This window comes from Myotis nattereri (genome assembly GCF_964212035.1).
Source record: "Myotis nattereri genome assembly, chromosome: 9".
Lineage (NCBI taxonomy): Eukaryota > Metazoa > Chordata > Mammalia > Chiroptera > Vespertilionidae > Myotis > Myotis nattereri.
The window spans coordinates 81,002,395-81,028,155 of NC_138084.1; the positions used below are offsets into that span (position 1 = coordinate 81,002,395).

Here is a 25,761-nt window from a genome sequence, read left to right on the forward strand (position 1 = left end):
CACGGGTTAAAAGAATATTTCATTGTAAATAACCGGTAAAATTACTCTATACAGTCCCGCAGAATCTGCTGAAGGGTCTTTCTTGCCTCGGATCTTAAAAGTCAAGAAGGAAGCCAGCGGTAAGAGAGTGAAATGACAAACTGCACCCGGCAGGACAAAAGGAAGGCCTCCCTCTGCCTCGCCCCCTGTCCCTTTACTTCGCTGGGGAGCCGGGTCAGAGCATGGCTCCTGGTCCGACCACCAGGGAGACGGATGCCGTCCACGCCACGTCGCCCACGTAACTGCCGATGCGTCGCTGAGCGGCGGGGGCGGGCCGGGTGCTCACTCACAGCTGAAATGTTCCCGGAGCAAAACCAGAGAACGCTTATCCCAAACGCCTCCCATCCGCCAGCACATCAGGAACCCCGAGCTCCATTTCCTTCCAAATAAAAGGCTCTGGCATCGGCAGTGTGGCTAACAGGTAGGGCTCTCCCTCAAATAATGGGAAGAGAAGGTGTAATACATCAAGAGCACGGCGAAATAAAGTCCCTCTCTCCTCAGGAAAAGGGTTCCTTCATTCAATTAGAGGATGCGTGACTAAAGGGGTCGTTAGGAGTCTCTTCTGCAAGTTTCTGAGCAGTTCATAAATACAACAAGAAATCGCCAATGAGTAACTGGCTCCTAAAGTCTTTACTGGTGGGTCCCAGAGCCCTCCGTCCCGGCTGTCCGGCGGCTCCACGCCTCCGAGGGCTTCCGTGCCGGGGCATACTTCTCAGTACTCGGTGATTCTTCTGACGTTCTGCCAACTTCCCTCAGTACGTGTCTTCATAGTCCGAGTCCTGGAGAGGAAAGAGCAGCGGCTGTGGTGAGTACGGGAAGTACAATTAGAGTCAGAATTAGCCAATGGCCACACATTAGGACCCCCCAAAGGAACCCAGATTGGGGCAACATCAACATGAGGTGGCACTGGCTCAATCCACCTACATGGTCTCATGGCGAATTTCTGCTTTGAAACCCTAGGCCAGCCGTGGGCAAACTACGGCCCGCGGGCCGGATCCGGCCCGTTTGAAATGAATAAAACTAAAAAAAAAAAAGACCGTACCCTTTTATGTAATGATGTTTACTTTGAATTTATATTAGTTCACACGAACACTCCATCCATGCTTTTGTTCCGGCCCTCCGGTCCAGTTTAAGAACCCATTGTGGCCCTCGAGTCAAAAAGTTTGCCCACCCCTGCCCTAAGCGTTCCCTCTTCCTCGGTGAATACTTTTTAAAACCTTGGCACTCATAGGAAGGCGCCCAGAGGCTGCAGAACGTGCAGAGCTGTGGCCTGGCGTTTAGACCAGGAGTCAGGCTCCCTCTGAGTTTCAATCCCTTGCTGGCTGGGTGACCTTGAGTCGCACTCTTTAACTTCTCTAAGCCTCAGTCTCCTCATCTGTAAAATGGGGATAATAAAAATACTGGCACCACATAGCACAGCTCTGAAAACTGCATGAGACGATGTCTGTAACTCACTAAACACTGCCTGGCTCTTGGTAAGCTAAGCGCCTATATTCCAACTTGTACTCACTGCTTTGAACTCAAGCGGGCCGTTTGGCGCTCCCCGGCACACCACACTTCTGCAGGCCATTCATTCTCCTGTTCTCCTAGATGACTGCGCATACCTTCCCCTTTCCCGAACCTCCAAAACCACCTCCTCACTCTCTTTGCAGCATGCAGGAGGCAGCCAATCAATGATTCTCTCTCATCATTGGTGTTTCTATCTCTCTCTCCCTCTCCCTTCCTCTCTGAAATCAATAAAAATATATTTTTTTAAAAAGATGCAATGAAAGCCATATAATGAAGGAAAAACCCAAGGGTCTGCAGAAAAGTTTGATTCCGGGCTCTGGATGCAGCCGGTCGAAGTCTCCTAGAGTGAGCGCAGGGCAGAGGACACCCTCCATCAGCAGGTCCCCTGTCACCCAGCGGAGACTGCGCCACGGAGTCCCTACCCCAGTCCAAAGCCACCACTCTGTGCCCAGGAGACAGAAGACAAAACAACCGTTTGAGCTCAGGGAGTGCCCTGAACCCTAACAGACCTCGGTTGCCACCATGCTCTGGACCTACCGGCACGACCCTCTGCGGCCACCGAAGGCAAAGGGTCCCCATAAATGAGCCAAGAAGCGACCCAGGAACAGGGCACAGAAGGGCGTGGCTTACCAAGCACTCGGCACAGCGGACGCAGAGCCTCGCCATGCAGTCGTCCTCCTCCTGGTCAGTGCTGCAAAAGAGGACACCCCCCACCCCCGAAACCATCACTGGCTCCGCACGGCACAGCCGGCACTGAAGTCCACAGCTCTGCTGTCAGACCCGGCTCTGCCGTCTTCGGCAGGGTGCCTGGCAGGGGACTTCAGCTCCGGCACTGTTTCCTCATCTATAAAATGCAGATATTAGCTCGGCCGGCATGGCTCAGGGGTTGAGCGTCGACCTATGAACTAGAAGGTCATGGTTTGATTCCCCTTCAGGGCTCATGCCTGCGTCGTGGGCTCCATCCCCAGTGTGAGGCGTTCAGGAGGCAGCTGACACATGATTCTCTCTCATCATTGATGTTTCTATCTCTCCCTCTCCCTCTCCCTTTCTCTCTGAAAACAATTTTAAACATGTATTTTAAAAAATTATTGGCTTTAAAAAATAAAAATAAATAATAAAATGCAGATATTACCTCTATGCTTAAAGCACAGTGGCTAGGAGCAAATAAAAAATAAATACACATCAAACACATACCACAGTACCTGGCACATAGTAAGTGCTCAATAAATGGGAGCTGGTCACAGCCACTCCTGTAGAAATGTACGGGCACCAGGCGTGCCTGAGGCCTCGTGCTGGGCGGGGACAAGGCCATCGCTAAAGCACAGCCGCTGGGAGTGTCCCGCCTCCTGGGTGAGAGGCCTGCTGAGCCGCAGAAGCTCGCTCTCGCTCATGCAAGGCCACCAGGGTTTGAACGGGCGGAGGTAACTGCTGTGGGGCAAAGAGGAGTGACTCCTCCTCGAGACTCAGGAAAACTCAAGAGAAGGGACGTTTCCACTGGGTCTTGGAGGGAAGGAAGAGTGTTCCAGCAAAAGAGGGAAAGGAGGAGGGGACCCAAGGGAGGGCGGAGGGTGTGGCGGGAGACGGGCCCCCGAGTGCAGCTTGCTGAGAGAAGACAGAAGCTGGCTGTGGCTGGAACGCGGAGCGCATGGGAAGTGGCCGGGAACACGGCGGCTGTGGGAATCCTGCTGATTCTGAAGGAACGAGGCATCTACTTCACAATTTAACTTCAGAACCAAAGGACCCATCGTCCGATTTCCAGAGCAGGAAGCTCGTACCTGCTGTCACCCCCATCTTTCCCCAGATCTGCCCCCAGGTGTCACTTCCAGCCTCCCGTCCAGTACTGCTCCCCAGAACTGGCCTCTTCGAGAGGAGAGTCCATAAGCCAAACCGAGAAGACCAGCGTCACGTGGTCGCACTGCTTGCGGGACCTAATGAACAAACGGACTTGACCAACCAGGTGAGACCCGAAGCAGGAGGCCTGGAACAACTGGCACACCGAATGTGGGCGGGCGAGAAGAGACCAACCCAAGGACTTGCACACTTAAATGCATAGCCCAATGGGGGGAGGGGCGGGGGGGTAGGTAGGAGAGAGCTGTAATACTATCAACAATAAAAAATATAAAAAGGAAAAAAAGGACATTTCACCAGCAGAACTAAGCTTAGCTGGGAGTAAGAAAGGTAAGGATGCAGGGCCTGGCACCGGCCGCAAGGCAGGGACCTGAGAGGGTTAGGGTGCACCGCTCGGGGCTCCGGCTGCACTTACTCATCTGAAACCTCGATGGACGACTTCTTGTAGCCGGACTTGCTCCTCTTCCTCAGCCCCGCAGACTTCCTCACCATCCTCACCAGCAGCAGAGCCACCACCGCCGCCGAGGGGACGAAGACAAGGATGGAGAGGAGAGCCACGGAGGACAGCATGGTGCCGAAGCCTGCGGGAGGGGCGGGCAGAGGAGGCCCTGCGGCCGTGCTCCTTTCACAGGGGGTGGGTCTCACTTTTGCACCCACACTTTTCTCGTAACAAAAGGAATCGATTCAACAGACAGAAAGATAAGAACTAAACATGCAAAACGGGTAAAAACTTACCCGGAACCCTACTACCTGGGCCAGTGCCGGCGGACCTTCCGAGCTCGCGCGTCAGCGTTTTAAAAACCCTAACTTAACCCTGGGGCCGTGTCACACAGAGAAATGTTTTGATATTTGCAACCATAGTGAAACAAAGACTTATATTTTTTATATTTATTTTATATATTTAAGTGCCATTTAACAAAGAAAAATCAACCAAAAAAATGAGTTCACGTGTCACCTCTGACACATGTGTCATAGGTTCGCCATCACTGCCCTAGAGTAACGCTTTGTCATCTACCCGTTCCATCTTCTTCCTAGGACACGTGGCTAGCGTCTGCAATAGCGAGGACAGTGCATGTTTTTAAAAGTGTGAGTCGTATTTATGTCTCATTCCCAACCCGTTACTTACTACACAAGTACCTTATATGTCAGCAAAGATTCCTTCCACATCTGACCTTTTGTAAAAATATTTTTTTAGTGGCTTTTAGAGACAGAGGAAGGGAGAGAGAGAGAGAGAGAGACAAACATCATCAATCGGCTGCCTCCTGCACTGGGGACCGAGCCCACAACCGGGGCATGTGCCCTGACCGGGAATCGAACTGGTGACCTCTTGGTTTCTGGGTCGACGTTCCGCTGCTGAGCCACACCGCCAGGCGAGACCTTTTTAATGGCTGCGTAGTATTCTATCGCCCTGTGTAGTTTACGGACTCAGTCCTCGAGTGCTGAACATTCCAGTCACCCCCATTCTCTGAAGTTATGAATGACATGATGAGCATCCTTGTACATAAACCTTCATGTTGAGCTCTATTTCTTTAAGGTAACTTTTTAAACAGAATTCTAGATGGAAGAGTGCACACCGCTAAGACACCCGATTCACACTGCCAGCTGTCTTCCAGAGACTCTGTGTCACTTCTGCTCCCACCCCCAGGAGGAAGGCGCTCAGGTCTTTAAAATGTATGGTGATTGTCTTTAGAAAAATCACACAGTCCTGTATCTCTACGCCTTCGGTTCAACTTCAACCGAGGGCTGGGCTGCCACTCGTCCCCAGGAAGAGAGGCAGATAAAAAGGGAGTCCTTAGCCTGTTCTCCTGTCACCGAAAGGCAACTGCTGGTCTTCACAGCACAAAGGTGCTGCCTCCACCACGGAGCGGGGGGCCTTCACCACGGGGCGGGGGGCCTTCACCACGGGGCGGGGGACCCTCCACCACGGGGCGGGGGGCCCTTCACCACGGGGCGGGGGGCCCTTCACCACGGGGCGGGGGGCCCTTCACCACGGGGCGGGAGGGCCTTCACCACGGGGCGGGAGGGCCTTCACCACGGGGCGGGGGGCCTTCACCACGGGGCGGGGGGCCCTTCACCACGGGGCGGGGGGCCTTCACCACGGGGCGGGGGGCCCTCCACCACGGGGCGGGGGGCCTTCACCACGGGGCGGGGGGGCCTTCACCACGGGGCGGGGGGTGACCCTTCACCACGGGGCGGGGGGGCCTTCACCACGGGGCGGGGGGCCTTCACCACGGGGCGGGGGGCCCTTCACCACGGGGCGGGGGGCCTTCACCACGGGGCGGGGGGCCCTCCACCACGGGGCGGGGGGCCTTCACCACGGGGCGGGGGGGCCTTCACCACGGGGCGGGGAGGCCTTCACCACGGGGCGGGGGGCCTTCACCACGGGGCGGGGGGCCCTTCACCACGGGGCGGGGACCCTTCACCACGGGGCGGGGGCCCTCCACCACGGGGCGGGGGACCCTTCACCACGGGGCGGGGGGGCCTTCACCACGGGGCGGGGGGTGACCCTTCACCACGGGGCGGGGGGGCCTTCACCACGGGGCGGGGGGGACCCTTCACCACGGGGCGGGGGGGACCCTTCACCACGGGGCGGGGGGCCTTCACCACGGGGCGGGGGGCCCTTCACCACGGGGCGGGGGACACTTCACCACGGGGCGGGGGGGCCTTCACCACGGGGCGGGGGGGACACTTCACCACGGGGCGGGGGGGCCTTCACCACGGGGCGGGGGGCCCTTCACCACGGGGCGGGGGGCCTTCACCACGGGGCGGGGGGACCCTCCACCACGGGGCGGGGGACCCTTCACCACGGGGCAGGGGGACCCTCCACCACGGGGCGGGGGGACCCTCCACCACGGGGCAGGGGGACCCTCCACCACGGGGCAGGGGGACCCTTCACCACGGGGCGGGGGACCCTCCAACACGGGACAGGGGGACCCTTCACCACGGGGCGGGGGACCCTCCACCACGGGGCAGGGGGCCCATCCACCATGGGGCAGGGGGACCCTCCACCACAGGGCAGGGGGACCCTTCATCACGGGGCGGGGGACCCTCCAACACGGGACAGGGGGACCCTTCACCACGGGGCGGGGGACCCTCCACCACGGGGCAGGGGGGCCATCCACCACGGGGCCGGGGGACCCTCCACCACAGGGCAGGGGGACCCTTCACCACGGGGCGGGGGGGCCTCTTCAGGACCCAGGCAAGCACATGTGTCATCACTGAGGGCGAGAACACATTAGGGAAATCAGATGACTGCTACTTCACAGAGATAACCATCCTCCGTTTACTCAAGGATTTGTCACACATTGTCCACAAGACCCCTGGTCACCTGAAGTCTAAAACAACAAAGAGAAATGGAGAAACTATGACAATATCTGAAGAAAGACTTCAGTTTGGCCCTAGGCGGTCTGGCTCAGTGGATACAGCATCGGCCCACGGACTGCAAAGTCCCGGGTTCGATTCTGGTCAAGGGTTCATGCCTCGGCTGCAGGCTCGATTCCTGGCCCCAGTCAGGGCGCCTGGGGGAGGCAACCAATCGATGCGTCTCTCTGATGCGTCTCTCTCACATCAATGTCTCTCTTTCTCTTTCTCTGTCTCTCCCTCCTTCCCTCCCACTCTCTCTAAAAGTCAATGGGAACATATCCTCGGGTGAGGATTCACAAAAGAAGGAAAAAGAAAAAACGTCAGTTTGCAGAATAAAGATTAAAGAGTGCATCCTGATGGACAACTCAACTGGCTTAAGACAGGGGGCTCCACTGTCACGGCCTCTCCCCAGAGCGCAGCCCCAGCCCTCAGGGTGGTGGGCGCACCCCTCTCTCTGACTGTGAACCCCTCAGGGGCTGGAGGAGGCTCACCCCTCTCTGTGACTGTGAGCTCCGTCGTGGGAATGTTATGGTGCACGTCTGGGGGGTTCTTCACGGCACAGCTGAAGGTCCCGTTGTCCCTGGTGGTGGGATTACTTATGCTTATGGACGCGTCCCCTTTGTACACGTCTCCGACCCAGGAGATCCGGTCGCGAAACGTGCCTGCGGTGCTGGGGTACTGGAAGGACTGGTAGTGGAAAATCTAAGAAAGCAGCACAGGAGAGAAACAGTTAATTTGAAAAACACTATGACAATGGAAAGCTTAGAGGTCTCAAGTAAAATACAGGTGTGTCGGGGGTCTTCTCCGTTGAGCACTGTTTTATACTTGGTTTGCCTCCATCCTGTATGTTCAAAGAGGGCCAAGGAAACAGAAGGCAGGCCCGACGGAAGACTTCCCCTGCACCCGGGAGCCTCGTCTATGTCTACCTCAAGTCCTGAAGCAGGAGCTCTCAAAAGGGGACACCGGGCAATGTCTGGAGACAGTTTTGTTTGTCACAACGGGGGGGGAGTGCTGCTGCCATCCAGTGGATGGAGGGCAGAATCTGGCCGGCGTGGCTCAGTGATTGAGCGTCCACCTATGAACCAGAAGGTCACAGTTCAATTCCCAGTCAGGACACATACCTGAATTGCAGGCTCAATCCCCAGTGTGGGTGTGCAGGAGGCAGCCGATCAAAGATTCTCTCTCATCATGGATGTTTCTATCTCTTTCTCCCTCTCCCTTCCTCTATGACATCAATAAAAAGATAGATTTAAAAACAAAAATAAAATAAAATCCTATGATGCATAGAAGAGCCTCCACCACAAAATGTCCTCCAGCTCAGAATGGCAGCAGTGCCAAAGTTGAGAAACCCTTTTCCAAAGTAGCATCTAATCCAGGGGTGGGCAAACTTTTTGACTCGAGGGCCACAATGGGTTCTTAAACTGGACCGGAGGGCCGGAACAAAAGCATGGATGGAGTGTTTGTGTGAACTAATATAAATTCAAAGTAAACATCATTACATAAAAGAGTACGGTCTTTTTTTTTTTTTAGTTTTATTCATTTCAAACGGGCCGGATTCGGCCCCCGGGCCGTAGTTTGCCCACGGCTGATCTAATCCTATCTAATAAAAGAGAAACATGGCCCTAACCGGTTTGGCTCAGTGGATAGAGTGTCTGCCTGCAGACTCAAGGGTCCCAGGTTCGATTCCGGCCAAGGGCATGTACCTTGGTTGCGGGCACATCCCCAGTAGGGGGAGTGCAAGAGGCAGCTGATCGATGTTTCTCTCTCATCGATGTTTCTAATTCTCTATCCCTCTCCCTTTCTCTCTGTATAAAATCAATAAAATATATTTTTTAAAAAAAGAGAAACATGGTAATTAGCCGTACGTTCGCTACCCTTCCCATTGGCTAATCAGCGAGATATGCAAATTAACTGCCAGCCAAGATGGCGGCCGGCAGCCAGGCAGCTTGAAGTGAACATGAGGCTTGCTTGCTTCAGTGACGGAGGACTCCAACGTTCCCCGCCTGCCTTTCCGGCCTCTGAGCTTGCAGTTTGAAACATTGTTACAAATATAGAAGCTAAACAAAACCCCAGAAACCTGCTTTCAGCCAGCCGGGGTCTCAGAGCTGGAGTTGATACAGTGTTTCGATTATAGAACCCAAACAAACCAGATACCTGCTTTCAGCAGCAGAGGCCTCAGAGCTGGAGCCAGAGCTAGAGCTGGCCCAGAATAAAAAAAAAGAAAAAAAGGAGCAGTTGGGAGCTTCAGTCACCTGCCAGCCTGAAAATAGGCCTCAGCCCCTCACCCAGACTGGCCAGGCACCCCAGTGGGGACCCCCACCCTGAAGGGTGTGTGACCAGCTGCAAACAGCCATCATCCCCTCATCCAGGCTGGCCAGGCACCCCAGTGGGGACCCCCACCGTGAAGGGTGTGTGACCAGCTGCAAACAGCCATCATCCCCTCACCCAGGCTGGCCAGGTACCCCAGTGGGGACCCCCACCCTGATCCAGGACACCCTTCAGGGCAAACCAGGCAGCCCCACCCGTGCACCAGGCCTCTATCCTATATAGTAAAAGGGTCATATGCCTCCCAGCACCAGGATCAGTGTGACGGGGGCAGCGCCCAAACCCCCTGATCGCCCTGCGGCTCTGTGACAGGGTGCAGCGCCCCAACCCCCTGATCGGCCCTGCTCTGTGGGTGATAGAGGGCAGCGCCCCAACCCCACCCCACACCCCCGCCACGGGCCCTGCTGTGTGACAGGGTAGAGTCATAACCTCCCCATCGGCCCTGCCCTGAGTGTGACAGTAGCGGCGCCCCAACTCCCTGATCCGCACTGCTCTGTGTGTGATAGAGGGCGGTGCCCCAACCCCCTGATCCGCCCTGCTTTGTGTGTGACAGGGGGCGGTGCCCCAACTCCCCTATCGGCCCTACTCTGTGAGTGACAGGGGGGAGCTCCTCAACCCCCTGATCGGCCCTGCTCTGTGCGTGACAGGGGGGAGCTCCCCAACCCCCTGATGGGCCCTGCTCTGTGCGTGACAGGGTACGGAGCCCCACCCCCCTGATGGGCCCTGCTCTGTGAGTGACAGGGGGCAGTGCCCCAACCCCTTGATTGGCCCTGCTCTGTGCATGACAGGGGGTGGTGCCGCAACCTCCCCATCGACCCTGCCTTGAGTGTGACAGCGGGCGGTGCCCCAACCCCCTAATCGGCCCTACGCTGAGCGTGACTGAGGGTGACATTGCAACCTCCCGATCCGCCCTGTTCTGTGCAATGCAGGGGGGCGGCGCCCCAACTCCCCAATAGGCCCTCCTCTGAGCCCGACCAGGGGCTGCACCTAGGGATTGGGCCTGCCCTCTGCCACCTGGGAGCAGGCCTAAGCCAGCAGGGCGTTATCTCCCGAGGGGTCCCAGACTGCGAGAGGGCACAGGCCGGGCTGAGGGGACCCCCTCCCCCCCGAGGGCACAAATTTTTGTGCACCGGGCCTCTAGTCCTATATAATAAAAGGCTAATATGCAAATTATCCCCTTGACTGGGAGTTGGACCAGGGGGTGGGGCCGGCCAACCGCCCGCGACCCCTCCCCGCTGCTGGCCCAGCCCCATCTGCCGGATCTGGGTGGGCAGGCTGGGCCCCACCCGTGCAGAAATTCGTGCACCAAGCCTCTAGCCTTCGTCTAACACTGTAGGGTTTACAAATGACTCCTATGCATTTGCCCCTTTGAGCCTCATAACAACTACATTTGGGGCAAGTATAATTCTTCCAAATTTATAGAAAGGGAAACAAGGCCCAGAACAAAAAACTAAGTAAGTTATCAAAGGCACATGGCCAGTAAGTGAAAAAGGGGGACTTTTGTATATTTTCAAAATCACCAGGAGGGTATGATATAACAAAGCCTCTCTCAAGTTACCTATCTTGGCAATTAACAAACGTCCGGCCGATGCATGATCAGCACTCAGTCCTACTTGTGGCCAAGGGCAGAGGGAAGTAAGGCGTGTGCTGAATTACAACACCGCTGCCTCAGGAGGGTGACTGGATGCTTCCCAGCAAAGCACCTACGTACACCTGCTGGTGGCCCGGCAGGTCCTGAGACACCGCACGATCGTCTCAGGCGGGAGTCTGGCTGTCCCCTTCCTCTGCTTACTTGGCACCTCCCCACTTCGGAACTGCCCAATTGTGAAGAGCAACTTCCCAAAGAAGATGCTGAATCACTTATGGGTTCCCTGTTCATGCATTCATCCAACAACTACGTACCGTACACCTACTGTGTGCTATGCCAAAGGAGATAATGGGAGCCACAGAAGCACAGGCCCTGCTCTCATGGAGTCTGAAGTCTGGTGGGAAACACAGGCATTAATAAATAACAACATGTGTGCTGTGTTCCACAAAGGGACATAGAGAATGCCTACTGCTGCCCTGGCCCGTGTGACTCAGTGGATAGAGTGTCGGCCTGCGGATCAAAGGGTCCCGGGTTCTATTCCAGTCAACGTCACGAATCTCGGTTGCAGGCTCCTCCCCAGCCCAGGCCCTGATCAGAGCACATGCAGGGGGCAACCAATCAATGCGTTTCAACGTTTCTCTCTGTCCTTCCCTCTCTCTTACACTTTCTGGAAAAATATCCTTGGGTGAGGATTAAAAAAGAAAAAGAATACCTACTGCTGATGATCAGCATCAACATAAAAGCAAGGGTCTGAACCTCCTTACTGACCAAACAAGGCCTGCTGTGCACTGGGAGATGGATGTGACCTCGAACTCCAAGTTCATTGAGGTGTAATCCCGGTCAGCCCGCCAGGACGGAACTGCGGCATCACTTCATGTGCCTTTAAAGGCCCAGGAACTCCAAGCGGTGAACGGGCTTCCTGCCCAGCTCACAGGAAGCGCCACGCAAAAACCCTTGCTGTCTGTATCTGACCCAAGAAAATCCCCTTGCTTCTCCTGTCCTACTTTTGGCCGCGGGGGCAGAGCGAAACAGGCCAGCCCCGGTTTCCAACCACTCAAAACAAAGTGAACTATGTTCAGTCTAAAGGAAAAAGGACCACGAATACAGCCTGGTGTCCTTCACCACAGCCGCCTGCCCCACCCCAGCCCCCTGGCATTCAGCAAGGACTCCTAACACAAAATGCAAGCGACACGTTAAAATCCATCGGAAAGTCTTCCCATGAAGGAAACAGGGAAGCAGATTAAAGGGACTTCCAATACCACGGTCCTGTACACAGCTGACATTCACATTCCTGACCGCAGCTACCCTGAGCTGAGGGTGCTGCTGGAAACATAACAAGGGGGTTTTGTTTGTTTGTTGTTGTTAATTCTCACCCGAGGGTATTTTTCCATTGATCTTTTATAGAGAGTGGAAAAGAGAGGAAAAGACAGAGAATAACATCGTTGTGAGAGAGCCACGTCGACTGGTTGCCTCCTGCACATGTCCCGACTAGGGCCCAGGCTAGGAGGAGTCTTTAACCGAGGTACGTGCCCTAGACCGGAATCGAACCTGGGACCCTTCAGTCCAAGGGCCGACCCTCTATCCATGGAGCCAAACCAGCCAGGGCAAGAGAAAGGGCTTTTTAACTAGACCTCTACATGGGATCTGAACCATAAATGCAGTCTACATGTGACACAAGGATACTGCTTCTACTATTAACAGACCATCTGTCACCGACAGCATCTGTCAGTCATCAAAGGAGCCACCTAAATCAGTGCTGAGGTTTACACTACGGGCGCGGCCAGCGGGTCCACAGAGCACAGGGCCGGAGCAGACACGCCCACTGAGGCCACCTGGACGGCAGGAAGTGAGCTGCGAGAGAGGGATGCCTGCGCTGGGACCCAGAGGACCTTCCTCCCACCGGTCCTGCAGGACCACTGAGCACACGGACCCTGAACACGAAGCTGCGAAGCCAGGCCACCAGAAACCACCAGGAGGGAGCACGTCCAGCCACGTCCTCTGAGCTTCGGACGAGCTTTTTCCTGTCCCTTATTTGCAACTCTTGCAGCGAAGAATGAACAGCCTCACGTGACCCAGTGACGGTCGGGCAGGTGACGCACAACCTCCAGTCTGAGACGGACGGCGGAGGGGCGCCCGGGCTCGGGGTGAAAGGGTCCCCGGCTGCAGAGCACAGGAGACGCGAGGACAGCTGTTTGCCACACACTTACTGACTCTGTGCGGCTGCTGCTGGGGGCCCGGTAGGTCCAGTCTATGGTGAGCTTGTCAGTGACAGACGACGTCGACTTGAAAATGCATTTCAACCTGATCTTCTCTCCGACGTAACCCCGGACATGCGCATCCACTTTAATCTCCAAGGTGAGGACCGTGTGAACACCTGATCAAAGCAAGCCAGACATTGGAAATGTGTTCATTTGGAATATACCGATGACTGGACAATAGAAACGCGCTACTTATCGTTTTCCAGGCTCTCATAAACACCATCGCAGCGAACACCTCCCCGTACCAGCCCGGGGGGCCAGGCGTGGACATCCGCATCCATCACGGGCAGTGTTTTTGTCGTTTTACAATACGAAGTCGTAGGAGGAATGCTGGGTGAAACTGTAAAAGTGGGTTTTCCCAAACACTGATGCGTGGCTGGACTGGTGCGAACAAGTGGGTCAGCCCACAGCAGGCCAAGCGGCACCACCACCCACGCCCACACTCCTCCAGGAACGTGTCGCTATTGAGGTCTGAGGGACTTCCCCCCGGACAGCGTGGCTGCAACCTGCAGCTGCACTGCCTCAACCACCGGCAGTGCGAATAGGAAAAAAGAACAGGACTTCATTTTTTGGTGTGTGTGTGTGTGTATGTGTGTGTGTGTGTACGTGTGTTTTGTTTGTTTTTCAAAAAATCATATAAAACTGCCCTAAGGTTCTATCTAGCTTTGTTTTGGTTTTTCGGTCTTAAGGCTGGTTAATGACTCACACGTCCACTAAAAGTAAACCAGGGCGCCCTAGCCGGTTTGGCTCAGTGGATAGAGTGTCGGCCTGCAGGCTGAAGGGTCCCGGGTTTGACTCTGGTCAAGGTCACAAGCTTGGGTTGCAGGCTGGATCCCGAGAGGGGGGCCTACAGGAGGCAGCCAATCAACGATTCTCTCTCATCATTGATGTTTCTAGCTCTCTCCCTTTCTCTTCCTCTCTGAAATCAATAAAATATATTAAAGAAAAGAAAAACTTAAAAGTAAACCAGGGGGAGGAAAGCAAAACAACCTAATGCATTCTAAAATCTATCCATCTACAGGCAGTCCCCGGGTTACGTCGGACTCAACATACGTCGTTTCATGGTTACATCGCCATCTCCCACCTAAACTCATAAAAGGGTAAATGCTAATTAAACCAGGAGACCTTCCAGACAAAGCCATGGTGGCGGGGCCGAGGCAGAGGCGGTTAGGGGTGATCAGGCCAGAAGGGGAGGACAATTGGAGGAGAGCAGGCCGGCCGGGGGTGGGGGCAGTTGGGGGTGAGCAAGCCAGCAGTGGGGGGCAGTAGTGGCCACTCAGGCCGGCAAGAAGGGCAGTTGGGGGCGAGTAGGCCAACAAGCAGAGTGGTTAGGGGTGATCAGGCAGGCAGGCAGGTGAGCAGTTAGGAGCCAGCGGTCCTGGATTGCGAGAGGGATGTCTTACTGCCACAGGGATCGGGCCTAAACTGGCAGTCGGACATCCCCTGAGGGGTCCCAGATTGGAGAGGGTGCAGGCCAGGCTGAGGGACACCCCCCCACCCTATGCAAGAATTTTGTGCACTGGGCCACTAGTTTATAAAAAAAAAAAAAAAGTTGCATCATTTCAACGTATGTACATATGTGCTTTGTTTTTTTATTATTTACTAGGGGCCCGGTGCACGAAATTCGTGCACTGGGTGTGGGGGAGGGGGAGTGTCCCTCAGCCCAGCCTGCCCCCTCTCACATACTGGGAGCCCTCAGGCGTTGACCCCCATCACCCTCCGATCACCTGATCGGCCCCTTGCCCAGGCCTGACGCCTCCGCCAGAGGTGTCAGGCTTGGACAGGGGACCCGCATCTCCCCCCGATCACTGGCTCTGGCCCCCGCCCAGGCCTGAGGCCTCTGGCCCAGGAATCATGCCTGGGCAGGGGACTCCCATCTCCCTCTGATCGCTTGCTCCACCCCCCGCCCAAGCCTGACGCCTCTGACCCACGCTTCAGGCCTGGGCAAGGGGACCATCATATCCCCCCAATCCCCGGCTCCGCCCCCCACCCAGGCCTGATGCCTCAGCCAGAGGAGTTGACCCTCATCACCCTCCGATCACCAATCACCGGATCGGCCCCTTGACCAGGCCTGAGGCCTCTGGCAGAGGTGTCAGGCCTGGGCAGGGGACCCCCAGCTCCCCGCGGTTGCAGGCTCCGCCCCTGCCCAGGCCTACCGCCTCTGGCCGAGGTGTCCGGCCCGGGCAGCAGGGACCTGCAGTGGCAGTGGGGGGCGCCGCGATCATGGGCTTCGCTTTAGGCCCAGGCAAGGGACCCCTAGCTCCTGGGACTGCCAGCTTCGACCGTGCCCAGCTCCCATCGCTGGCTCCACCCCTACTTCCTGCTATCACTGGCCAGGGTGGCAAAGGCGCCTGATTCTCCGATCATGGCTGGGGGGCAGGGCAAAGGCGGCCCCAGGGCCGCCTTTGCCCTGCCCCCCAGCTCTTAGCTCCCCCCTGGGTTTCCGATCACTGTCAGTGGCAGGGGGCTTCTTCCTGCTTTCCCTTTCGCCTCCCTGCATTGTGCCTACATATGCAAATTAGCCGCCATCTTGTTGGCAGTTAACTGCCAATCTTAGTTGGCAGTTAACTGCCAATCTTAGTTGGCAGTTAACTGCCAATCTTAGTTGGCAGTTAATTTGCATATAGCCCTGATTAGCCAATGAAAAAGGTATCACCGTACGCCAATTACCATTTTTCTCTTTTATTAGTGTAGATTTACCACAAGTAAAGGTCAGGAATTATCTTTCTTTTAAAGTTTTTTTTACTGTTTCACTTCATTACCGCTGTGTATGTGCTCCATGTGAGTGACGTAGGTGCTTATGTAGGTGGGTTCCGACTTACGGCGAAAATCACATTACATCGCACCATAGGAACGGATCTCTGACGTAACCCAAGGACCTACCGTATATAAAACCCTAATATGCAAATAGACCGAACAGCAGAACCACCAAACAACTGGTCGCTATGATGTGTAATGACCACCAGGGGGTGCGCATGGAATATGGCGGGCGTCAGCAGCAGGCAGCAGAGTGGTGGGCATCAGCTGGGACGGGATGGTGGAGCAGGTGAGTGGGGGCGCCAGACCAAGGCGGGGCGCCGGTCGCTGTCACTGGGGCAAGCCTCTGGTGGTTACTGAAAATTATTTGCTCCCACATGCTACAGTCCTGCCCAACACTCACACCTGCTGCCAGCACCAGCCCCACTCGCACCCACTGCCGGCCCCACTCACACCCGCTGCTGGTGCCAGAGCCACTGCTCGCACCCGCTGCCAGCACCTGGTGCCGGCCCCGATCGCTCCTCAGGGCTTCTCACCTCCCCCTGCTCCTGAGGGGCAATCAGGACTGACAGCCACCTCTTGCACCCACTGCCAGTGATGGCCCCGCTTACACCCGCAGCCGGCCCTGCTCGCACCCGCAGTCGGTGCCGGAGCTGCCACTCGCACCCACTGCTGGCACCCAGCGCCAGTCCCGATCGCTTGGTGCTGTCAGCAGGTGGAAGCAGCGGCTGCTGGCCCAGATTGTCTCTGAGGGCTCCTCTACCTCCCCTGCTCCTGAGGGGTGATCGGGGCAGCAGCTGCCACTCACACCCACTGACTGCCGGCCCCACTCGGACCTGCTGCTGGTACCAGCCCCAATCGCTCCGCACTGTCAGTGGGTGTGAGCGGGGCCGCCGCCATTAGCACATGGGAGTGGCAGCAATGGGGGTGCCAGCAGACAGGGGACCGGGGCCACGGCAGGAGGGGCCAGGCGGGACACAGAGGATGAGTCAAGACCTGCCCCTGTGCCCACCACGGCCCACAGTTCCTTTCAAGGTGCACAAATTCGTGCACTGGGCCCCTAGTGTAAAAATAAAAACCCTGACCAGTTGCCCAGTGGTTAGAGTGTCAGCCTGCAGACCAAAGGGTCATGGGTTCGATTCCTCAGGTACCTCAGTTGCAGGTTCCCCAGCCCCCATTGGGGCAAATGGGGGAGGCAACTAACTGATGTGTCTGATGAACCAGAAGCCACAGTTTGATTCTCGGTCAGGACACATGCCAGGTTGTGGGCTCGATCCCCAGGAGGGGGCGTGCAGGAGGCAGCTGATGGATTGTTCTCTCTCATCATTGACGTTTCTTTCCCTCTCCCTCTCTCTTCCTCTCTGACATCAATAAAAATATATATTTTTAAAGTAAAAATAAGATATCATTTTTAAATTCTCTAGAGACTTACTCTTTCCAAAACCACCTCCCATATCCAGCTCTGAAGCTCCACCCCCACAAGAGGGGGCCCTTCTTCTGACCACTCCCTCCGCCTCGGGGACAGTGAGCGGGACTCTGTCTCCCACTGTCCCCACGTGGGCTGGGCGCCGGCTTTGAGGAAAGCAAGCCGCTGGGGCTGTGTCTTGCTCCTTCTCTAGGCAACGGCCCAGGCTCTGGGCTCACAGGGCAGGAGGCTGAAGGCAGCAGCCGCACACGACCCCAAAGCCAAGCTCCCCAGGCAGCAGCCGGGGCGCACCCCGGCCCATGGCTCGCCGGCCCTGTGCCTTAGCAAGTTACTTTCCTGCTTCAGTCCCTCGCTCTGTGGGGATGGTCACAGCACGTCTCCCAGCAGCTCGGGAGGAATACATGGGTTAAGACACGTACAGCCCGAGAAGCCCAACCCACCGAGAGCGCGTGCGCCAGCTCCATCAGAGCCTCCTCATAGCTGCCGCCTCAGTCCTGCCCACGCTCCCAGACAGGCGGCCCCAGCCAGGCCTGCCCTTCCGCTGCCTCAAGCCCTTTTTCCTGCTCCTCTCCAGACAATCCAGTCCGTTCACATTCCTCTGGAAGGAGGACACCAGGGCTGCTCACAACTCTGCTAAGACCTGACCCGCCCACGATGACAGTGAGGATGACAGTGAGGATGACCGTGAGGATGACAGTGACTTCTGGTTCGCCCAGAGTCCTCTCTGCCGTTGATACCTCTGCGGTGCAGTGCTGCCTGGAAGGCCTCCATCCCTCCGCCCAGCTCTCTCCGGGACCTCGCTCTTGAGCCCCCTTGCATCACTCAAGAAGCAGGTGGGAATGGATGGGTAAACTACGCTCTCCCGGACCCCAGTCCTTCCTCCTGAAGCATAAATGTAGCATTTTAACGTGTGGGTTTAGAATTAGACAGATCGGGGCTGCGATTTCTAGCCCAGACACTTTCTAGCTGTAAGACCTGGATCACAGTCACCTGATCTGCTCAAGCCCGTTTCCTCTGTTGGCAAATGGGAATAACAAGACCTGCTTCACTGGATCGCGGGGAGGAGGCAATGAGATCAAATAATACCCACAAAACGCGCAACACAGCACCTGAAACAGAAGCTTTCCATGGAGGTTATTATCATTAAAATAAACGTCACAGACATTCAAAACCCTCCAAGAATTCTCTGTCGGGCTGTAGCATAAAATCCAAATAGCGACGCCCTGACCCAAACCTTTGCTTCTCCACCGCCCCTCCCCCCACCCCCACCCATCCCCTTTCCCGGGCCCTGAACGTCCTGCCATTTCCTGCACGTACTGTTCTCCGTTCACACCGTGTGCCTTGCCTTTGTCCGGAAGGATCTCCCCACCCCTATGAGTGCTGCCTGGGCGCCCCATCACACCAAGGTCACAGACCTTCCCGACCCAGTCGAGCAGCAGCCCCCTCTGACGCCCACCCGAAGGCCCGGAGGCAGCTCCCCGCATTTCTGAATGTTCTCACTGCACCGAGTACACAGTGCTCCTCGAGGGCATACACCGCTGGCTATCCTGTTTCAAAGGACAGTTTCTTCTGGGGAGAAACACCGTTTACAGTGTTTCCAACATTCCCAACCCCTGCGCTCCTGGGCCTGTGGCTGGTGCGCTCCTGGGCCTGTGGCTGGTGCGCTCCTGGGCCTGTGGCTGGTGTGCAGACGGAGGAACTCCCACCACTGCAGAGACAGTCACCGCAGGAACTCCTGGATCCATCCCCAGCGGAGCCCTGGATGAAGCCGGGGGCCCTCTAACCAGCCCTGGCCAGCTCCTCTGTCTGACTCTTCAAACTGCCTTCTCTCTCACCCCCTGTGCCCATAAATCCCTCCTCTCAGAAGACAATGTCTCCTCGTCTTCAGGAAACTGAAGGCCATACAAAGGGCCCAGCCGCTCACCTCCCCACATGTGCATCCATCCTTGCTTCCCACCCCTTTTTCCTCTGCAAAGCCAGCTCCTCTGCGCGGCCCTGCGTCTCCCTCGTAGCCCTGCTCCAGCAGGAAGCCCTCTCCACCGCCTCCAGCCTCCCTTCGGCACAGGCTCTCCCTCCCTCGGCCTCTAAGCACAGTCTCTCACCTTGAAACACAAGCGAACGAATAAATAACAACGAACAAAACAACAATAACCTTTCCTTGCCCTGTAATACTATCCTTATCAACTACTGCTCTCTTTCCTTCCTAAGCCCGGGTCGACACCCGCCATCGCCCTTTCCTCCCATCCCATCCCCTTCCGGACCCCGAAAGCCCAAGCCGGACTCCCCTACCACTTCTGGCAAAGGGCACCCGGTCTGACAACTGCAAAACACCAGGAATTTTCTCTCCCGATTTTACTGGCTGTCTCGCAGCAGTGACTACTTGACCTTCTCTATCCCAAGCTCCCAGGACAAATTCTCTCATTCACTCGCTCAACCTTCAAACATATATTCATTGAGCATCTGTTTTGTGCCACTTTCTCAGCAAGAAATTAAATGTGAGCAAAATAAATACACACCCAGGTTTGGAACTTAAAATACAGAAATTCAATACATTAATCAAATCATAATGACAAACGTCAGTAAGTGCTATGAAGAAAGACAGGAGAGTGGCTATGAAAACCCACCTGTGTGGTAGGGAGCAGGGAGCGGCTAAGCAGGCAGCCCTGAAAAGGCTACTTTTGAGATGAGCCCTGAAGGGCAAGAAAGTGAGAGAGGGAGGGTGTTCCAGGCAGAAGGCACAGCATGAGGGAACTGAGATGCAGGCAGTATGGCCTTAACCCAAAGGGCGGGGCGGGGGGGGGGGGGGCGGGAAGAGGAGAGACAGAGATGAGATGAGATGAGATGAGATGAGATGAGATGAGATGAGATGAGATGAGATGAGATGAGGCTAGGAGGTAAGCAGGAACCAGATCATGTAGGACCTTAGAAATTGAGTCCTTATTCTTAGAGTAAGGGGAAGCCATGGGAAATGAGCGATAAGAGACATGACAAGGTCTGCATTTGTAAGAATGCTCTAGGGAAGACAATGAGGAGGAGCCAAGAGGAAAGAGAAGATGACTTAGGAGGCCACTGCGATAGTCCAGTGAGGATCAGGGAACCGGAACTACGTTGGCGGCCATGGGCATGGAGGGGACAGGGAAGACGATACCTTCGAGGTAACATCAGCCAGAACTGGTGACAGATCCGATGTGGATGCTAGAGAGAGAGAGGTGTCAAGGACGCTCTCAGGTTGCTGACTTGGGATTGCCATTCCTGACGCACTCAGGGAAGACTAGAAAAGTACCAAGCTTGGAAGGAAAGAAAACGAGTTTTATGTTGGAGAAGCTTAAGGTGCCTTGGATGTATGTAAGGGATAATGTCAAACGGGTAGCTGGTTGAGGGCAGGGTCAGCAAACTATGGCTCACGGGCCAAGTCAGCCCACAACATCCCCAAAAATACATCACACTGGCTCACTGCTGTACTAACTCCAGCAGAGCTGAGCAGTTAACTGCAAGAGGCCACAAAGCCTAAAATATTTACTCTCTGGTCCTTTACAAAAGGTTGCCAACCTTGGTTTAGAGCAAAGAATATGGGTTAGAGTTACAACCAGAATCTCTTTAGTCTCCCTCCAACCAACTCTCCACACTGATTGTGTTACACACACACACACAAACACACACACACACACACACACACTTCCCCATCTCTGATCGTTTTTATAAAACCTCTTTCGAAGGCTCTTCCTTTCCTGCCCACCCCTTAATGCTGGTGTTCCTTAGAGCTCCACCCTGAGCCCAGGGTTCTTCATACAACACACTTTCCTGGATAATCCTGCCCACTTTTATAGATGCAACAACTGCCAACTGGCTAATGATTCCCCAACCTGTATCGCTAGCCACGACTGGCCGCTGGGTGCCCACGTGTGGCTGGGCATGCCCCTGAATACCACCCCGCAGCACAAGTGGAATGGAATGAACTTGATTGCGAGTTCGATCCTTTCCCCTCCTCTCCTTTCCTAACAATACACAGACTTGCTCTGGATGCCCACCCTTCCCCTGTAGCCCCTGGGGAAGATGCCTCGGGCGGACAGGGCCCAGGCAGGACACAGAAGGCATGAACGCTGAGATTTTGAAACGCATATGGGCCACTTTTCAAAGGGACTTTTCAAAGAGTCAAGGAAGCCGACAAAGGCACAGCCCTTGGCCACCCAAGCCTGAAGGAACAAAGGAAGACAATGTTACCAGAGCCGGGTAGAGATGGCGTTACGGCCACCTACTAGGGGCTGCAGCCATGGCGGGCCTCGGCCACACAGGCCAGGGCACCACGGCAAGGAGCGAGCAGGGCAGAAACACCCTGATGTCTTTCCCCTCCTGCCCTCCAACCTCCTGCCAGTGCCACCCAGTGACTAGACCTACGTGGAAGCCAATGGCAGAGAGCCCAGCTGGTGCTCTGAAGGGTCAGCCTTCCAGGGAGGAGAGAGCAGAGCGGGGAAGTGAATGGACCAGGTGAGCGGAGCAAATGAGGTGTAACTAGCAACTGACCCTACCCCAGCCTGGGAGGTGGGGGCAGGACCAGACCGGATTAAAACAATCACTCCATCCAGAGGTGTGCTGGTAAACAGCTACAGGAAAAAAAATCCAAGCCCGGCCAGCATGGCTCGGTAGTTGAGTGTTGACCTATGAGCCAGGAGGTCCCGGTTCGATTCCCAGTCAGGCACATGCCGGGTTGCAGGCTAGGTCCCAGTGAGGGGCGTGCCGGAGGCAGCCGATCAATGATACTCTCTCACCATTGATGTTTCTCTCACCCTCCCTCGCCCTTCCTTTCTGAAATCCATAAAAAAAAAATTAAAAATTCAAATATGTAGGGTTTGACAATTTGTGATAAAATATTCCACATGGCTAATTTCAAGCTACAAGGGTGAAGTCTCCGAAGGCTGTTAGGACGACATGTGCATACCCGGCTCCGAGAGCCAGTGGCAGCAGACCCCAGTCTATCACCCTCCTGATCACAGGGATGTCTGACCACATTTGTGCTCTGAGTTAACCCAGTAAAAGTATGTTTCAGAAAATCTGCTTGGCGAGTTATTTAATGCTTCCATGTCTTGTTTGTGTTCTTCTGTGTGTCTGGAGTCTTCCTCATTCCCAATCTCTAAGTAACTTTCATGCTTCTTTTAGATTTAATTCTGTCCTGGCCAGGTACCTCAGTTGGTAGGAGCGTTGTCCCCATACACCGAGGTTGCAGGTTCAATCCCATTCAGGGAACATACAAAAATCAACCAACGAATGCATAAACACATGGAACAACAAATTGATGTCTCTCTCTCTCTCAAACGTAAGTAATTTTAGACATGGAAGAAATTTTTTAAATGACCAAACTCCCAATTTTGTACTCCCAGTTTTCCAAAATATAAATTTGTCAGCCTTTGATTCATAAAACTGCCCATTTAAATGAAAAAGACTAACCGGTGTGGTTCAGTGGATAGAGCGTCGGCCTGCGGACTCAAGGGTCCCAGGTTCGATTCCGGTCAAGGGCATGTACCTTGGTTGTGGGCACATACCCAGAGGGGAGTGTGCAGGAGGCAGCTGATCGATGTTTCTAACTCTCTATCCCTCTCCCTTCCTCTCTGTAAAAAAAATAAATAAATGAAAAAGAGATAAGTATAAGAACCTGAGGTGCCTAATCAGTTTATAGTACTCAGACAACTGATGCAGCGGGACCACGTTATGACTTAGGGAGAATTCAAGCACGCTAATCAATCAATGGGTCCTGTCTTCGAAGAGTGAAGACAAACATGGTATGAAACAAAGGTGTCACCTGACAGATTCAAAGGGTTGTTTTTAAAGGCTGAACCTTGAAAACACGCTCATTGAAGGAAGCTAGTCACACACGCCTACACTCACAAATCCACGTATGACAGGATTTCATTTACCTGAAGTGTCCAGAAATGAAAATCCATAGCAATAGAAAGTAGACTGACGTATGCCAGGAGCGAGGGGAAGGGAGGAACGGGAGTGACTGTTCATGGATGTGGGATTTCTCTCCGGGGTGATGAAAATGATGCCAAATTGACTGTGCTAATGACTGTACGACTCTGTGAGTATACTAAAAGCCACCAAATTGTACACTTTAAATGGACAAATTGTATGGCATGTGAATTATATCTAAAAAAAAAGTTACTTATAACCCAGCTGGCAGCGGTTGAGCATCCACCTATGAAACAGGAGGTCATGGTTCGATTCCTGGTCAGGGCACATCTCCAGGTTGTGGGCGTGATCCCCAGTGTGGGGCATGCAGGTGGCAGCCGGTCAGTGATTCTCTCTCATCATTGATGTTTCTCTCTCTCTCTCTCTCTCTCTCTCCCTTCCTCTCTGAAATCAATAAAAATATATATATTTTTTAAAAACAACTTATATTTAAAAGGCAAAAGATAAATCAATTCATAAAGTACACAGATCATAAAATCAACTTTTAATGTTTGAATTATTTGGTCTGCCAGATTTGATGCAGACTACACGTGAAATGGCATCAAGTTTAAGAGCCCACCCACCATCTCTACTATTTTTTTTCCTCAGTGTGACAATATTTGAACCTTCCTGTGGGAGGGGTCTGGGATTATGAGGAGTGACAGGTCAACCTAAGTATTCTGTTGCAAAATAATTTAGCTGAAAAACTGGTCGCTTGTAATGACAGCAGCAGCTGGGAGGGTCAGGGAGTGTGCTGGCAGCAGGAATATTACTCATCAAACAAATAAAAGCTTCCCCGCCTTCCGTGCTGAGATTTAGCGCACCTTAAGTCTTCATGCTAAAGGTCCCCTTCAGAAGTTCCCATGACCCATAGGGGTGTGTTACCATGGTAATGAGTCACTCTTCTGCTAGCTCTAGTAACAGGACTTCCCAGAAAGATACACACATACATATTTTCAAATAGTTGCAACGTAAAATTAGACAATTAAGCTGGATTGAAATTTCTGCAATTTGGGAACTGCATGAAAGCAAAACTTACCCAAATTTTGAGAATAAGTCACAGTGTGGATACTGTACTTCTGATATCAGTTAATACATTAAACTTCTAACAGAATCGATCTGCCCTTTCTTGTATTTAGAAAAATGTGCTATTAAAATGCTAAATCTTTTTCAACAAAATGCGCCTCTGCTCCAAAACCAAATCACAGCGCGTCTTTCCTGTAACTAATAAAAGTTTTGTTTCCTAGGCTCTGATAATCACCTCCCAAAAATAAAGTTACCAAGTCATGTTTTTCTTCCCCAAAATCCTGGGACAAGCTCCTGAACACTAGGACTGCCCCTGCCTCATCCTAACAGAGCCCGCAAACCCGCAGCCTAGCCGAGCCCCCGAAACCCGTACCAGACCGCGGTGTGCCCTAACCGGGGCCTCCCCGAACCCACGCGGCCCGGCCAGCGGGTCAGTCCCGGGCTCCCCAAGGTGCGGACCAGCCGAAGGGGGTGGTGATCGCAGGGAGAGAGCATCCCCCCACGCCCCCTTCATTCCTGCCCCGAGACCCTCTCGGGGAACCCGACCCCCGCCCGCCCCCAGCTCGGCGCGCTCACCCCAAGGAGAGGACGCCCCCGCGCGCCCCCGCCCCGCGCTCACCCCGAAGGAGAGGTCGCCCCCCGCCCCGCGCTCACCCCGAAGGAGAGGTCGCCCCCCGCCCCCCCAGTCCCCTCCCCCCAGCTCCCCCCACCCTCCCCCGGCTCACCCCGGAGGAGCAGGACGCCCAGCAGCACGAGCGGGACGCGGCCTGGAGCGGCTCCCCGAGGCTGCATCCCGACCGTCTCCCGTCTCCCGACTCCCGCGCGGCGCACCTTGTTTACCGCCCGTGACAGCGCAGGTGACACCGGAAGTGGCGCAGCGCAGGTGGCGGCGGAAACGCGTGAGATGGCGGTTCCGAGAGGCGGGAAGGGCTCTCCCCGGACCGCGCCGCACCTGCGCACGACCCCCCACGCGGCGGGTGGTTCTCTGCTGCCTGGAACCGCGGGCCGGGCCTGGGGACTCCCTCCCTCGGCTGTTTCCCAGGACCTTCCACTCCCGCCGCTTGTCCCATCTGTGTGCCCATCAGAGTGCCCATCTGAGTGCCCATCCGAATGCCCATCTGAGTGCCCATCAGAGTGCCCATCCGAATTCCCATCTGAGTGCCCATCAGAGTGCCCATCTGAGTGCCCATCTGAGTGCCCATCCGAATGCCCATCTGAGTGCCCATCAGAGTGCCCATCCGAATGCCCATCTGAGTGCCCATCCGAATGCCCATCTGAGTGCCCATCAGAGTGCCCATTTGAGTGCCCATCAGAGTGCCCATCTGAGTGCCCATCTGAGTGGCCATCCGAGTGCCCATCCGAATGCCCATCTGAGTGCCCATCTGAAGTCCATCAGAGTGCCCATCTGAGTGCCCCAGGACAGACTTCTGTGACAGCTCAGAGATAACCTGGGATCGGATCAGAACCGATGTGCTGGGCCTGCGCGGTGACAGCGCCTTTAGGTGGAGCTGCTAGGTCACCAAGTCAGCACCTGCTTGAATTGGTGTTTATTAAAGTGCTGTTGACGGTGCAGTGACAGCAGTTCTCAACCTGTGGGTCGATCCTTTGGGGGTTGAACGACCCTTTCACAGGGGTCGCCTATGACCATCAGAAAACACATATATAATTACATATTGTTT

General features: G+C 55.0%; 1 protein-coding gene across 1 annotated transcript; it reads right to left on the reverse strand.

The window, feature by feature from the left end:
• MPZL3 (myelin protein zero like 3) lies at nt 1–24,929 on the reverse strand. Its single transcript, XM_081098080.1, has 6 exons — nt 24,808–24,929; nt 12,880–13,046; nt 7,251–7,461; nt 3,812–3,977; nt 2,179–2,239; nt 1–818 (listed from the first exon to the last, which is right to left on the reverse strand). Exons 1-6 carry the CDS (start codon nt 24,872–24,874, stop codon nt 792–794), a joined length of 699 nt encoding a protein of 232 aa, XP_080954206.1. The 5' UTR covers nt 24,875–24,929; the 3' UTR covers nt 1–791.
• Between the last annotated feature and the right edge of the window lie 832 nt (nt 24,930–25,761).